The 12,238-nt window shown below is 57.1% G+C and overlaps 1 protein-coding gene and 1 long non-coding RNA gene across 2 annotated transcripts; one reads left to right on the top strand and one right to left on the bottom strand.

Annotated features, from left to right (window-relative positions):
* Positions 1–354: 354 nt before the first annotated feature.
* Positions 355–2,897, bottom strand: SIX1 (SIX homeobox 1). The gene is made up of 3 exons (XM_052695465.1): positions 2,179–2,897; positions 1,090–1,471; positions 355–989 (listed from the first exon to the last, which is right to left on the bottom strand). The coding sequence occupies exons 1-2, from the start codon at positions 2,736–2,738 to the stop codon at positions 1,183–1,185; spliced, it is 849 nt and encodes a 282-aa protein (XP_052551425.1). The 5' UTR covers positions 2,739–2,897; the 3' UTR covers positions 355–989; positions 1,090–1,182.
* Positions 2,898–6,179: 3,282 nt separating this feature from the next.
* On the top strand, positions 6,180–11,392 carry LOC128086238 (uncharacterized). Its single transcript, XR_008209301.1, has 3 exons — positions 6,180–6,299; positions 8,650–8,855; positions 10,616–11,392. It is a non-coding gene; the product is annotated as an uncharacterized LOC128086238 (long non-coding RNA).
* The last annotated feature ends 846 nt before the right edge of the window (positions 11,393–12,238 follow it).

The raw sequence follows: 12,238 nt of genomic DNA, 5'->3' as shown, positions 1-12,238 counted from the left end.
CGTGGCGGGACCCGCTTGGGAAGAAGGCGGCCAGGAGAGACCCTCCTGCAGAGGGTGACATTTCTCCACGGCCCGAGACCCCGAGTACAAACACGGTGGAGCCTTAAACAAACACCCGCTCGATGGTGCAAAACGCGGTCGCGGGGGTGTGCGGAAAGCGACACCATCCGCACCGTGCGGCCGGGGGCGGTCCCGGTGTGCAGCCCCCGAACCCCGACCCTCGGTGGTGGCACAGCGAAAGGGCAGCGTTGGAAGGAGAGCGGCTCCCAAGTCGTGGGAAGGCGGGGGGGGGGGGGGGGGCTGGCAAGGAGAAGAGGGGGGGGGCTGAGGAGCTCCACAGAGAAGAGCGCAGCGTCGGGGTTCTGCCATCAGCGGTGTTTAATTTCGGCTGTTTGAGTACAATAGAAAAGAAACCTGAAAGCACACGCGAGGTCGGTAACACAGACTCGAGGCAGACAGCTGCGGGCTTACTGAGAGGCAGAGCTGGGGGTTGGAGGGGGTGGGCAGACAGAGAGAGACGCTCGTGCAGAAGGAAAGGGCCGTCCGCATTTATTTTCGCTGTTGTTCTTGTCCTAATGTGAAGCCGAATCGCTGCGTGTCCCGGTGGGGGAGCAGCACCGCCGCGTTAAGACATAGGCACTTGGTAAAACCCTCATACTGCCGCTTCCTAATTATATATATATATATATATATTTCTTTTTTAATTTTAAACTACATCGAAATCCTTCCGGTGAAGCTAAATATGAAAAAAAAAAAAAGAAATGTAAACGAAAAGTTCCCCTCCCTCCTCCTGCTGCCACAAAGGGCCCTGTGCTCCCTCTGCCTCTGGGCCGCATCAGTTGGGATTTATGGGGCGCAATGGGGATCTGAGGTTCGGGGTTGGATTTTTTCCCCCCCCCCTCTCCCCTTTCATTTCTCTTTCTGTTGTTGTAATTCCCGCTCACTTGAACTCGAAAGGCTGAGGGCTTTCTGCCGCTCTCTGCGTTTGGCTACGTGGAAAAAAATAACAATAATAATAATAATAATAATAATAATAAAAATAACGACAGTAGGGAAGGGAGTTGGGGGGCGGGAGAGGGGGGACCGGACCTGGAGCTGAGACCGTGGAGAAGAGCCGAAGTCACGTTCAGGATCACCGTCCGCTATGTACAACCGAGAGTCCGTGTCTGCGAGTGGAGCCCTTTAGGAGCCCAGGTCCACCAGGCTGGAGGTGAGCGGCCCCAGCAGCGAGTCCTGGAGCTGATGGCCCGGGAGGCTGTGCGTGCCCGGGGGGGCGGGCAGGGAGCTCAGCGGGTACGCGGAGCTCCTGCCGTGAGCGAGGTTCCCCTGCAACAGGAGGACCGAGTTCTGATCCGGGCTCTGCGGCGGTGAAAATTCTTCCTCGGAGCTGGACATGAGGGGTTTGCTCCCGTCCAGAGGGGAGAGCTGGTTGGGTTTGTTGGTGGCCGCGTTGTTGTTCTCCGTGTTCTCCCTGCGAAGGCAGAAGCACAGCGGGCGGTCAGGGCGGGGGCCTCCGGGATGGGGGAAGGAAGGGAAAAAAAAAAAAAAGAAAGAAAAAGAAAAGGAAGAAAGCGCCCAGTATGTTCCTAACGGATCGTCCCGCAGCTGCCGGGCTCGGCCCCTATTTAGACAGCTGCTGCACATCGCGCGTCCCGGAGCTGCCGGGAACCGAGGTGAGGAAGGACGAGGGGACTCCGCCGTTCCTTTTCGTCCGACTTTTTCATTGCAAATCCCAGCGCGGCCCCGCGGGCCCGGGAACGGCGCTCTGTGCTCGGCGGGGCCGGGAAGGATTCTCGCCCCGCGGGGCCTCGGGCGGACGCGGAAGCGAGAAGAGATGCGGGCCGGGCCGCAAGAAACAGCCGCCCCGAGCCCACACCGCGCGGAACCGCCGGAGATCCCCCCGGGGCCGGCAGCTGGGCCGCGGCGCTCGCGGCCCGGAAGGCACCGAACAAAGGCGGGGGCGGCCCGGGAGAGCCGCCGGAGAGGAGGAGATGGAAGGGGGGGATCGGTGCCCACGGGCAGGTGGGACCGGGTCTGGACCGTCCGGCGGCGGCGGCTCCGGTGCCGCGCGTCCGGCGGAGAGCGCAACGCGGAACGGGGCGTCGGGGGGATCGGGACGGCTGTCCGCGCAGGGCCGAGAGGAAAAAAGGGACGAAAGCGGGAGGAGAAGGCACGTACCTCTCCTTGGCCTCCGCCGCCCGGTCCCGCTGCCGCCGGTTCTTGAACCAGTTGCTGACCTGCGTGGTGGTGAGCCCGGTGGCCTCGGCCAGCTCCCGCTTCTCGCGGGGAGAGGGGTAGGGGTTGTGCGCGTACCACTCCCGCAGCACCCCCCGCGATTTCTCCTTGAAGCAGTAGCTCGTCTCCTCGCCGTCCCAGATGGTGCGGGGCAGGGGGAACTTTCGGCGCACCCGGTATTTGCCCACGGCTCCCAGCGGCCGCCCGCGCAGCTTCTCGGCTTCCACGTAGTGCGCCTTGAGCCAGAGCTGCTGCAGCTTGGGGTGGTTGTGGGGCGAGAACTGGTGGCTCTCCAGGATCTTGTAGAGCTCGCGGAAGTTGCCCCGGTGGAAGGCCACCACCGCTTTGGCCTTGAGGACGCTCTCGTTCTTGTGCAGGTGGTCGCAGGCCGGCAGCGACCAGAGGAAGCGGCCCAGGCGCTCCAGGTTCCCCCCCTGCTGCAGCACCTCGCACACGCAGGCGACCTGCTCCTGCGTGAAGCCGAACGACGGCAGCATCGACATGGCCGGGGCCGGGCGCCGAGGGGCGGCTCGGGGCTGCGTGCGGCACCGGGAGGCGGCGGAGGGGCGGGGAGAGCCCCGGGCCCGGTCCCGTCCCCAGAGCGGGGAGGCGCGGAGGCGGCCGCGGCGGCGGAGCGGGGGATGCTCGGCGGAGCGCCGGGGGGAACTTTGCCCCCGCTCCGCCGCCGCCGCCGCGCTTAAAGCGCCCGAGCCCCCGCGCCGCGCTGATTGGGCGCCCGCGGCTCGGCCCCCGTCGCGGAGGGCCCCGACCCGGCCCGGCCCAGCCCAGCCCAGCCCGGCCCGGCGGGCAGAGCCTCGGCACGGGCGGGCGGGGCCTGGCGGCGCGGCCCCGGCCTCGGCGCGGCTGCGCGGGTGCGGCTGCGGCTGCGGGGGGAGCTCCGGGCACGGCGCGCCCCGCACCCCGCGGGCATCTGCGCGGCTCTCCTGTTTCCATTCCGCTTCGTTTGTTAGCTTTTCATTTTTCTTTATTTTTTCTTTGGTTTTTCCTTTCTTTGTTTTTTCTTTTTTTCTTTTCTTTCTTTCTTTCTTTTTTTTTTTTTTTATTCTTTCATTTATTTCCCTTCATTATACTTTTTTTTTTTTTTTTTCTTTCCAATTTCTTCATTCTCTAAATTCCCCTCCTCGTCCCGTCTTCCATCACCCTCACTCCAGGCGTGAATGAATAAATACCGCTCGGCCGCACAGCGGATGCCGAGTGCTGAATAGCAGAGCGGAGACGCGGCCCCCCCCCCCCACCCGCACCTCTCCGCCTTCCCCTTCAGCCCGGGGGGGTCCGGGCCGGGACCGCTCAGGTCGGGAGAGAGCGCCCTTGGAGCTGCCCTCGGGGAAGGGGGAAGAGAAAAAACAGCGGCGGCGCTTTCATTCGCCCAAATCCTCATCTGCACACCTCGCTCCAAAGCAATTACTGCAAAAATTAGAAAGCAATTAGGTTCCCCAAGCAGAGATAAGCTGCTGTCGGGAGCCTGGGCGGGCTGGGAGATGGGGACAATGCGCTGAGATAAGGGCGTGGATGAGGGTGTCTTTATGGCAGTGTTTATACGCGCTGAGATAAGCGGAGCGCTGCGCTTTGAGCACCCTCCGGCCGGCGTTTGGGCTCGCTCCGTGGGTTCTGAGAACAATCGAGGGGCTCTTGAAAACCTGTTTGTCTTCTCCGAGAGCGAGCTGATTTATTCCCTCGTGAGCTCCGCGCGGCCGGGCCGGGGAGGACTCCAAGCCGTGGCCGGCTGTGCTCCCGCTGCCCCATCCCCATCCCCGTACCCGATACCCGGCCCCGAACCCTCCGTCTGGACCCGGCCGGGTCCCTCCCGCCGCACCCCGGCTGCAGGCCCCGCCGCCGTCCCCCCATGTCTCGGTGGTTGTTTTTCCCACGTCTTGCTCCTCTCGGGGCGGTTAAATAAGGCGCTGCCGCCCGCCTGTCCGCTCCGCACCGCTCGGGCACCGCCGCGTCCCATGACCGCGTGTCTGCTAATTTTCCCTTCCATTTTATTTTAGTGCTTGTGATGTTGCAGATGAAGTCTTAAAGAGCTGCAGTGTCCTCCCAGAAGGAATGTCTGCTTGGAACAGATCCTTATTGACAAGGCAGCTGCGTGGGGACCGGAACGGAGCCTTAAACCCGGCTCTAACACCAACTAATACCCTAAAGTCTGGAGCAAGTGCGCAGAATTACAGCGGTGGGCTCGGAGCCTCCCGCAGGAGCGGTGCCACGGCCGCACCGAGCCCGGGACGCGCTCCCCACCCCTTTCCCTTTATTACGATGCGTTCCTCTTGTTATTTTTCCAAGAATATTTGGGAAGCACAGACCTGAGGGTTCGTCCCTTCAAGGGCTGAGGGGTGAAGGAGGCAAAGCGGGGCCGTGGGGAGACCTTTTTTTTTTTTTTTTTTTGTAACGAGAGCGGCTTCTCCCTACCAGTCCCTTCTTAAGGCCGACCCCGAACGCTGGGGCTCAGCCTCGAGCGGGGCCGCACCGCTCCGCGCCCCACAGCGCCCGCGGATCGAACGGGGCTGTGCCCACGGGGCAGCTCCCAGCCCTGTGCGTTACCGCCTGCTTTTCCTACAAAAAAGTTTTCGCTTCAAACCTTGCGAAAGAAATAAAACGGCACGGATTTCCGAACCTCACGCTCCGTTTAGCCCCATAAATTCAGACGAGAAATGGTTTCGAAGCGCTTGAATAAAAGCAAAAGAACGGAGCTCGAAGCGAACGGCCGAACAGCGACTGGAGCGATTCTGTGCCGTATGGATCGGGCTCAACCTGGCTCCGCTCTTTGCGCAGGAGCGGAAATCTCCGCGGGTTTATTCGATGCGGAGCAGGGATGGGGACAGAGCCGGGGCAGCGCTCGGCCGTTTTTTGCCGATTTCGCCGGAAAAAAAAAAAGAAAAAAAAGAAAAAAAAAAAAAGAAGTAGTACAGAAAACATAGAAAACACGGCCCCCTCTGCCCATCCGAAATAGAAATAAACCTAAAAAATAAACCTAAAGATCTCTATGTATTTTTAAAGTGAGGGTTTCTGGGGAAGAGGAGCAGCAGAAGGCAGCGCTGGGAGCGGTGTCCGATAAGAGCCGCGGGCTCTGGGCTGGAGCCGGGCGGGCGGTAACAGAACGCTGCCGATTTCCGAACCTTTCGGAGGCGAAACCCAAAACCGCCCCATTAGTCAATGAGGTTTGTGTTGGAGAGGGCTCCTTTCCCATCCACTTGCTGTTCTGAAAAATAGATCACATTTCGTTATCTTTAGTGAGAATCTGCAACGTGATACCGGATCCGCGCTGCCTTCCCCGCCGAATGCGCAGGGAGACAGCCCGCTGCCGGCTCGCCCCGAACAATAAGGATTTGTGTCGCCTCTCCCTCCCTCTCCCCCCATATTATTCTATTTTTTTAACGGGGGGCCTTGGGATGATCGGGGGGGGAGGAGGTTACGACCCCCTCTCCCTGCACAGCGCTCCCCCTGTGCCCCTCTCGCCGGGACGCACCCCGGGCCGGGCCACAAAGGGCCCTTTCTCCGTTCACTTCTACGGATTAAAGGGGAGCACGCGGCCGTGCATCCCCTCCGTCCCCCCGGCTTTCCTCCGGCACCCCGTTTCCCCGCTGCTGACGGACCTCCGGGAGACTCTGAATTTTATTTTTTATTTTGATATGGTTTTTTTTTGTTTTGTTTTGTTTTTTTTTTAAGCTCCCAAGAATTTCCTCCGGGGAGGTGAAGCCCTCCGGCTCCTCCCGTTCAGAGGAAAGTGCCGGTGACGGTAATACGGGGTGACACTAAACAAACAGTTAAAGCGGGGCTGCAAAGATGGAGTTAATTATCCCGTGAGCTCCATTTAAACCCAGACCAGGAGGGGCCGGTTTGTTTTGGCGCAAGGAGCCGAGGAGCAGCGCGGCTCCTCCCGTCCCCGCCGCCGTCGATGCGGGCGTACGGGGACCGAGCCCCGCTCCGGCCGTGTCCCCTCGGGCAGCGCCGGGCCGTGGGGGTCCGTGGGGTCCGTGGGGTCTGTTGGGTCCGTTCCTTTTGCTTTCACACGGCTGCAATCACCGAACGGTGCCCGCGCTCCTCAGGTAGGTGCGTGTCCCGGCAGCAGCCCCGCAAAGCGATTTTCCCCGCTTTAAAGCCCCTTTTCCCTCCTCCTCCTCTTTTTTTTTTTTTTTTTTTTTTTTCCTTTCTACCTTTCTTTTTTTTTCCCTTTCCTTTTCTTTTTTTTTTTTCTTCTTTTCTTTTCCTTTATTTTTTTCTTTTCTTTTTCCTTTTCTTTTTTTTCTTTTTCTTTTTTTTTTTTTTTGTTTCAAAGTCTGATATTAATAATCCCTCTATGCCCCTCTTTCCGGGTCATTACGGTACTGCTGGTCTCTAATCAATCCTAATGCGATGGCAATTGGAGTCTCTGATGAATGCATCTCAGGTTTCTTGTAATGGCTCTACCACATTTTCCTGGACCTCCTCCTTTAACCTGAGATGCCAGGGGGACGTCTCCGTTCTCAGCTGCTGATTACTTCAAGATGTTCGGCTGCTGCGGGGAGAGCGAGCGGCCGGGCTGCCCCCGATCAGCCTCAGCTCCGCGGGATGAGCGCGTTCCTAAAGCCAAGGACCACGCCGGGGATTGAGCTCGTCGCCCCCACGCGTGTCCGCGTGCGTGGAAAACCCCACCGAAGTTTCCCCCTCCCAGCACTTTGCGGCTGCGGTTCCCCAACGCGACTCCCCCAGAGCTCCCTCCGGCCTCGTGCCCGACAATACCCACGCGTGTCCGAGTTCCCACTCGTTTTCTTCCCGTTTCTCAGCAGAACGGAGTTACCACGACCCGAGGTGATGCCGGTTGCAGCTTTCTGCCCCTTTCTCACGAGCTCTCCCACCCCGAGCGGGGCCGCAGGAGCAGGCGATCCCCGCACGGCGCTCCCCGCTGCCACCCGCGTTCCCGACACGCGTGGGCCTCCGGCTTCCGCGCTCCCAGTAAATGCGTGTGAAAGCTCGGTGGGGATCGGAAACGAACGGTCGCGTTTCCACGCACCGAGATGCGACAGAAAGAGGAATTCCCCGCAGAACGGCAGCGAGGGCTCAGCCGCAGCTGCGCTGCCCACGCGTGTCCCCACCTCAGCAGAGCTGCGGGTGAATTGCGGGCAAAAACAGAAACGAAACAGCGAACGGAGAGAGCAGTGCTCAGCCCACGCGGGACGGAGCCACACGAGGGGCTGCCCACGGCGTGTCCCAAAGCCACTCGTGTGCGCGTCCCATCCGAGGCACCGCTCCCCGCACGCGTGGCTGCGCGGAACCGAACCGCCCCACGCGTGTCCCGGCGCGGGGTTGGCAGCCGCTGCTTCTTTAAAGGGTGGTGAGGAATGGGGATGCCCGGCAATGGGAGATTGAGGACAGAGTTGGAGTCGGCCACGAAAGGGTGGCTATGTGGTTGTTTTGCAGGGCCGGGGTTTGGGTTTGTATGTATGTATGTTTGTTTGTTTTGTTTGTTTCCCGTGCTATGTTACAATGCTTTTTTTTTCTTCTTCTTCTTCTTTTTGTGCAGAAAATGCTGACAATATTTTTTAAAAAGTGAGGAAAAAATTGTTAAAAAAAAAAAAAGGAAAATATGGGGAAAAAAATGAATAAAAAGGGAAGAAAAGTCCATTTTGGATGGGGGCTGCCGCTCCTCCCCACGTTGTGGCAGTACTCAGCCCTCTCCCAGAACCCCGCTGGTACTGGGAGGGGGTGGACGACGACACCCGCTCCATTCTCGGTGCTTATCCCTTCCACTGTGCCTCATTTCCCCTCTGGCACCTATGGGGCAGCCTCGTACACCCTTCCTTTTGTCCCTGTGAAGGCTCCATCCACGCCCCCAGTCTGAGAGATGCAAAACGCAGCACCGCGCAGTGCACGGGTACCACATTTCCATGCGGGGCTGTTTGCCTACGCTTTGCATTTGGGCACTGAGCAAATATTTTCTCGGCAAGGCGATTACGCCCGACGTGGCTCGGGGTGCGATCCGCAGCTCTCGGGAGCGTCCCATCCCGTCGCATCCCATCGGTCCCGTCGCATCTCATCGAATCCCATCCCATCCCGGTGGGTCGGTGGTGGCAGCGTGGGGCGGAGGGGACCTTTCACCTCCCATTAGCGATGCCACCGGGCAGTGCGGGGCCGGGGTCAGCCCGCAGATGGCACGCGGTCTGCTCAGCGCCGCCAGCTCCAGCTTTGAAATTTTAGAGAGGGGAAAGGTCAGCTCATGTCGAGGCGGGTGCTGGCGGCGGGCGGGTGCCCTCCATCTGCCTCTGCTGCACCGGGGGATGCTCAGCCCGCGGGTGAGCAGGGAAGCACCGAGATGCTTTCGCCTCTCTTTGCCTTTAAAGGGAATTGCTCTGCCAGCACCGCGTTGTTTTTTTTTTCCTTTCTCTCCCCGCGTCTCCCATGAGTGATTATCTTTTCCAGCAGCACAACGCAGCTTGCAGGAGGAATCGGCTCTGAGCGCAGCAGATCAGAGTGGTGGATCAGCTCACCGCCCCGCACCGGGTGTATGATTTCATCGACCTTCAGCAGTGCCTCGCCTCCATGGAGACTGCACTCCTCGCTCCTGAGCCTTGCTGTGTTACTTCAAGGTTTGTGCTCCTGGATCTCAGAGAGGCACATCTATACAGGTGTGTTTTTCTCATTCCAAAAGAGGAAAAAGGCAAAAGCGTTGTATTTGTGTTTGGGGATATGCTTAGGGATATCAACAGGGCAGTTCTCCCAGGTGGGGATGCTGAGCTTTGCCCACAGCCATCACCGCCCATATTAATAGCACCAAACTGAGCTCCTGGTTACCTGAGTGCCACTCTGTCCATTTAAACAGAGCTCACTGTGAGACAAAGCTGGGTTTAACCATAATTTTCTGCTGCTCTCAGGTTTTGCTGCAGTCTGAAGGAAGCAACACACATTTAATGGGAGCTGAGCCGCACGAGGGGCACAGGAGCTTCCTACCAATGAGAATCACATTAAATAATTAATTCCCACTTGCCTCCGTACATTAGTGCTCTCAGCTACAAAAGCCATTCAGCTCCATGAGGCCCCAGGCTCCGAGCATGTGGTGTAGCAGCAGCCCCAGAGCCAGGGCAGCAGGCAGCCAGGGCACCAGGATCAGTGCAGCTTTGCCCTGTACCTTTGGCATATCCAGCTGTGCAGCTCTGCTTTGCACCACTTGGCACATCCAGATGTGCATTTCCTTCCTCCCCCACCCTCTGCATGGCTCACATCTGATTGCTCGATGGCATTGCTTCCAAGGGGTGGCTGAGGAAGCCAGAAGTGTATTTATTTTACCCGAAGCCGGGGAGCTGAATGTTTCAGCCTAAAACCTGAGCACACCAAAGCAGCATGTGGGTCCCTTATCAGCAGAGCTCATCAGAACAGCTCAAAAAGGAACGGAACGGATTCCTGTTCCTCCTCTATTTGTCCCCCTTGCCCTGCCTGCTGGTTCCCCAAGCAGCCTAGGGTCAGACTGGGAGCTTTTCAGTGACACCAGTTATTAGTAGAAACTTAATTCCTCCTGTTTCATGGTTGGGTTGGATGGGACCTTAAAGCCCACATGGTTCCAATCCCTGCCATGGGCTGGTTGGTCCTCACCAGCTCAGGCTATTCAGGGCCCTATTCAGCCTGGCCTTGGGCACCTCCAGGGGTGGGGTGCCTCCAGCTCTCTGGACAGCAGTGCCAGTTATTCCCAGGCACATCTGTGAGCCCACTCTTCCCTTTCTTGAAGAAGTGAGGGCAAAGCTTTTTTACTCAACACAACAGATGGTCCCCGAAGAAGAAGTTTAGCTGAATCATAGAATCAAAGAACATCCCAAGTTGGAAGGGACCTGTAAAGATCATTGAGTCTAACTCAATGTGAATGAAGTTATGAGGTCCCAAAGCTAGCCTGGAGATCTTGCTGATTTTACAACAGAGTCCCTTCCCTTCCCTTCCCTTCCCTTCCCTTCCCTTCCCTTCCCTTCCCTTCCCTTCCCTTCCCTTCCCTTCCCTTCCCTTCCCTTCCCTTCCCTTCCCTTCCCTTCCCTTCCCTTCCCTTCCCTTCCCTTCCCTTCCCTTCCCTTCCCTTCCCTTCCCTTCCCTTCCCTTCCCTTCCCTTCCCTTCCCTTCCCTTCCCTTCCCTTCCCTTCCCTTCCCTTCCCTTCCCTTCCCTTCCCTTCCCTTCCCTTCCCTTCCCTTCCCTTCCCTTCCCTTCCCTTCCCTTCCCTTCCCTTCCCTTCCCTTCCCTTCCCTTCCCTTCCTTTCCTGTCACTGTTGATGGGCACCAAAAGGCAGCAATGCTGCATGAAGAAGATCCTGGCTCTGCCCATCCCTGTGAAAGCTGAGCACTCCTTCCTATAATCCCTTCAGCTCCGGTGGCACCGCAGTGATTTACAGCTCTAATGCTTTGATCCAGGGCATGTTGCACCGTGGGACACAAGGGAGCTGGGAGAGAGGACTGGAAAGGGAAGAAATCCATTGGTGGCCATGGCCATTTTGGGAGGATATGAGCACAGCCAAGTGGGGCCTGTTGGAGTTGAGGGAAAACCAATCCAGTGCAGCAGGTTTGTGAGAGCGTGAGTGAGATCACGGCAGCATAAGGAATATTAATAGGATTTGCACAGATTAGTAAACTAATCTGTGCATTTCAGATTGGATTCCTCATTATGGAGAAGAAAATTAATCCACATACCGTGCAGAATTGCCAGGCAGTGCAGTGTGAGCATGATCTGAGTGCTGGGGAGATGGCTGTGTAGCCCTGTTGGTGACTGAGCATTGCACTGTGCCCTCCTGCAGCCAGGCCAGCACTGAGAATGGCTTGGGTTGGAAGGAACCTCGAAGACCATCTATTTCCAACCCCTCAAGTCAATGGCATTTACCTTCAGGTCTCTGCCTGGGAGAATGAATGCTTTGGAGTGCTTGCGGAGCAGGGTTTGAGGCGTTCCCTAGCACACAGCATGTGCTGGGTGTTTCATTTCCCACCACTGCTGGGGTTGGTCTCATCTCCCTTATCAGCAGTAACTCCACTGAGCACCATTTGTCACCACCAGAAGCCATTTGCTCATGGTAAACTGATTTAAGGACAGGCACAGGATGCTATAAGGATCCTGCCTGCTTTCTCTGGGGCCGTGACTAAGAATATGCTTGAACTGCTTAAAAATAGAGTGAGCCTTAGAGGTACTGGTTTGAAGAAATACATTTGCATTTTGTTTTGTATTTATTAAATGCAATATACCAATATTTATATGTATTATGGTTTGGGGACCTTCAGTATCTCCTTTTTTTCTTTTTTTTTCTTTTTTTTTTTTAATTTCTTCTTTCTTGTACTTGTCTTTTTCAACTAGGAACTCAATTTTCAGACTAGTAGGAAGCTGTGGCCATAAAACCTCCTTCCTACTTCCTCTCTCTCACCAGTTACTAAATATTGCAGAGTTCATAAATTGTGAAAGTTGGCAAATCAGAACAGTGCTTCGTTTTGAGACAAGGCTGGGGCTGTGAGACCCACAGATGCTGGGATGTGCTCAGCTGCCCAAACTGTGGATAGGAAACAGCTGGATGTAAAGATGGAGTCATGGGATTGTGGAATCATCCCATGGAATCATAAAGTTGGAAAAGATCATAACGTTCACCGAGTCCAACCCCAGCCCAGCCCCACCATGCCCACTGCCCACGTCCCTCAGTGCCACATCTCCATGGTTCTGGAACACCTCCAGGGATGGTGACTCCACCACTCCCTGGGCAGCTGTGCCACTGCTTCACTGGTCCTTCTGAGAAGAAAAGTTTCCTATTCCTAGAAACAAGGGCCACCCAGGTTCCTGCCTGGCGGGTGCAAGATGCCCATGCCCTGCTGTTGTGATGCCCATGTGCAGCTGTTGTCATGATAGCTGGAAATGGGCTGCTGCCAGCAGTATGCTCCGAGATGGAGTCACAGAATGGTTTGGCTTGGAAGGGACCTTGAAGATCATTAAGTTCCAAATCCCTGTTATAGGCAGGGACACCTCTCTCTGGACCAGGCTCTCACAACCCCATCCAGCTTGGC

The sequence above is a fragment of the Tympanuchus pallidicinctus genome, unplaced genomic scaffold (genome assembly GCF_026119805.1).
Source record: "Tympanuchus pallidicinctus isolate F22 unplaced genomic scaffold, pur_lepc_1.0 scaffold3, whole genome shotgun sequence".
Lineage (NCBI taxonomy): Eukaryota > Metazoa > Chordata > Aves > Galliformes > Phasianidae > Tympanuchus > Tympanuchus pallidicinctus.
Note: the sequence above shows the minus strand (reverse complement) of the source record. Positions and strands in the feature narration are given on the sequence as shown.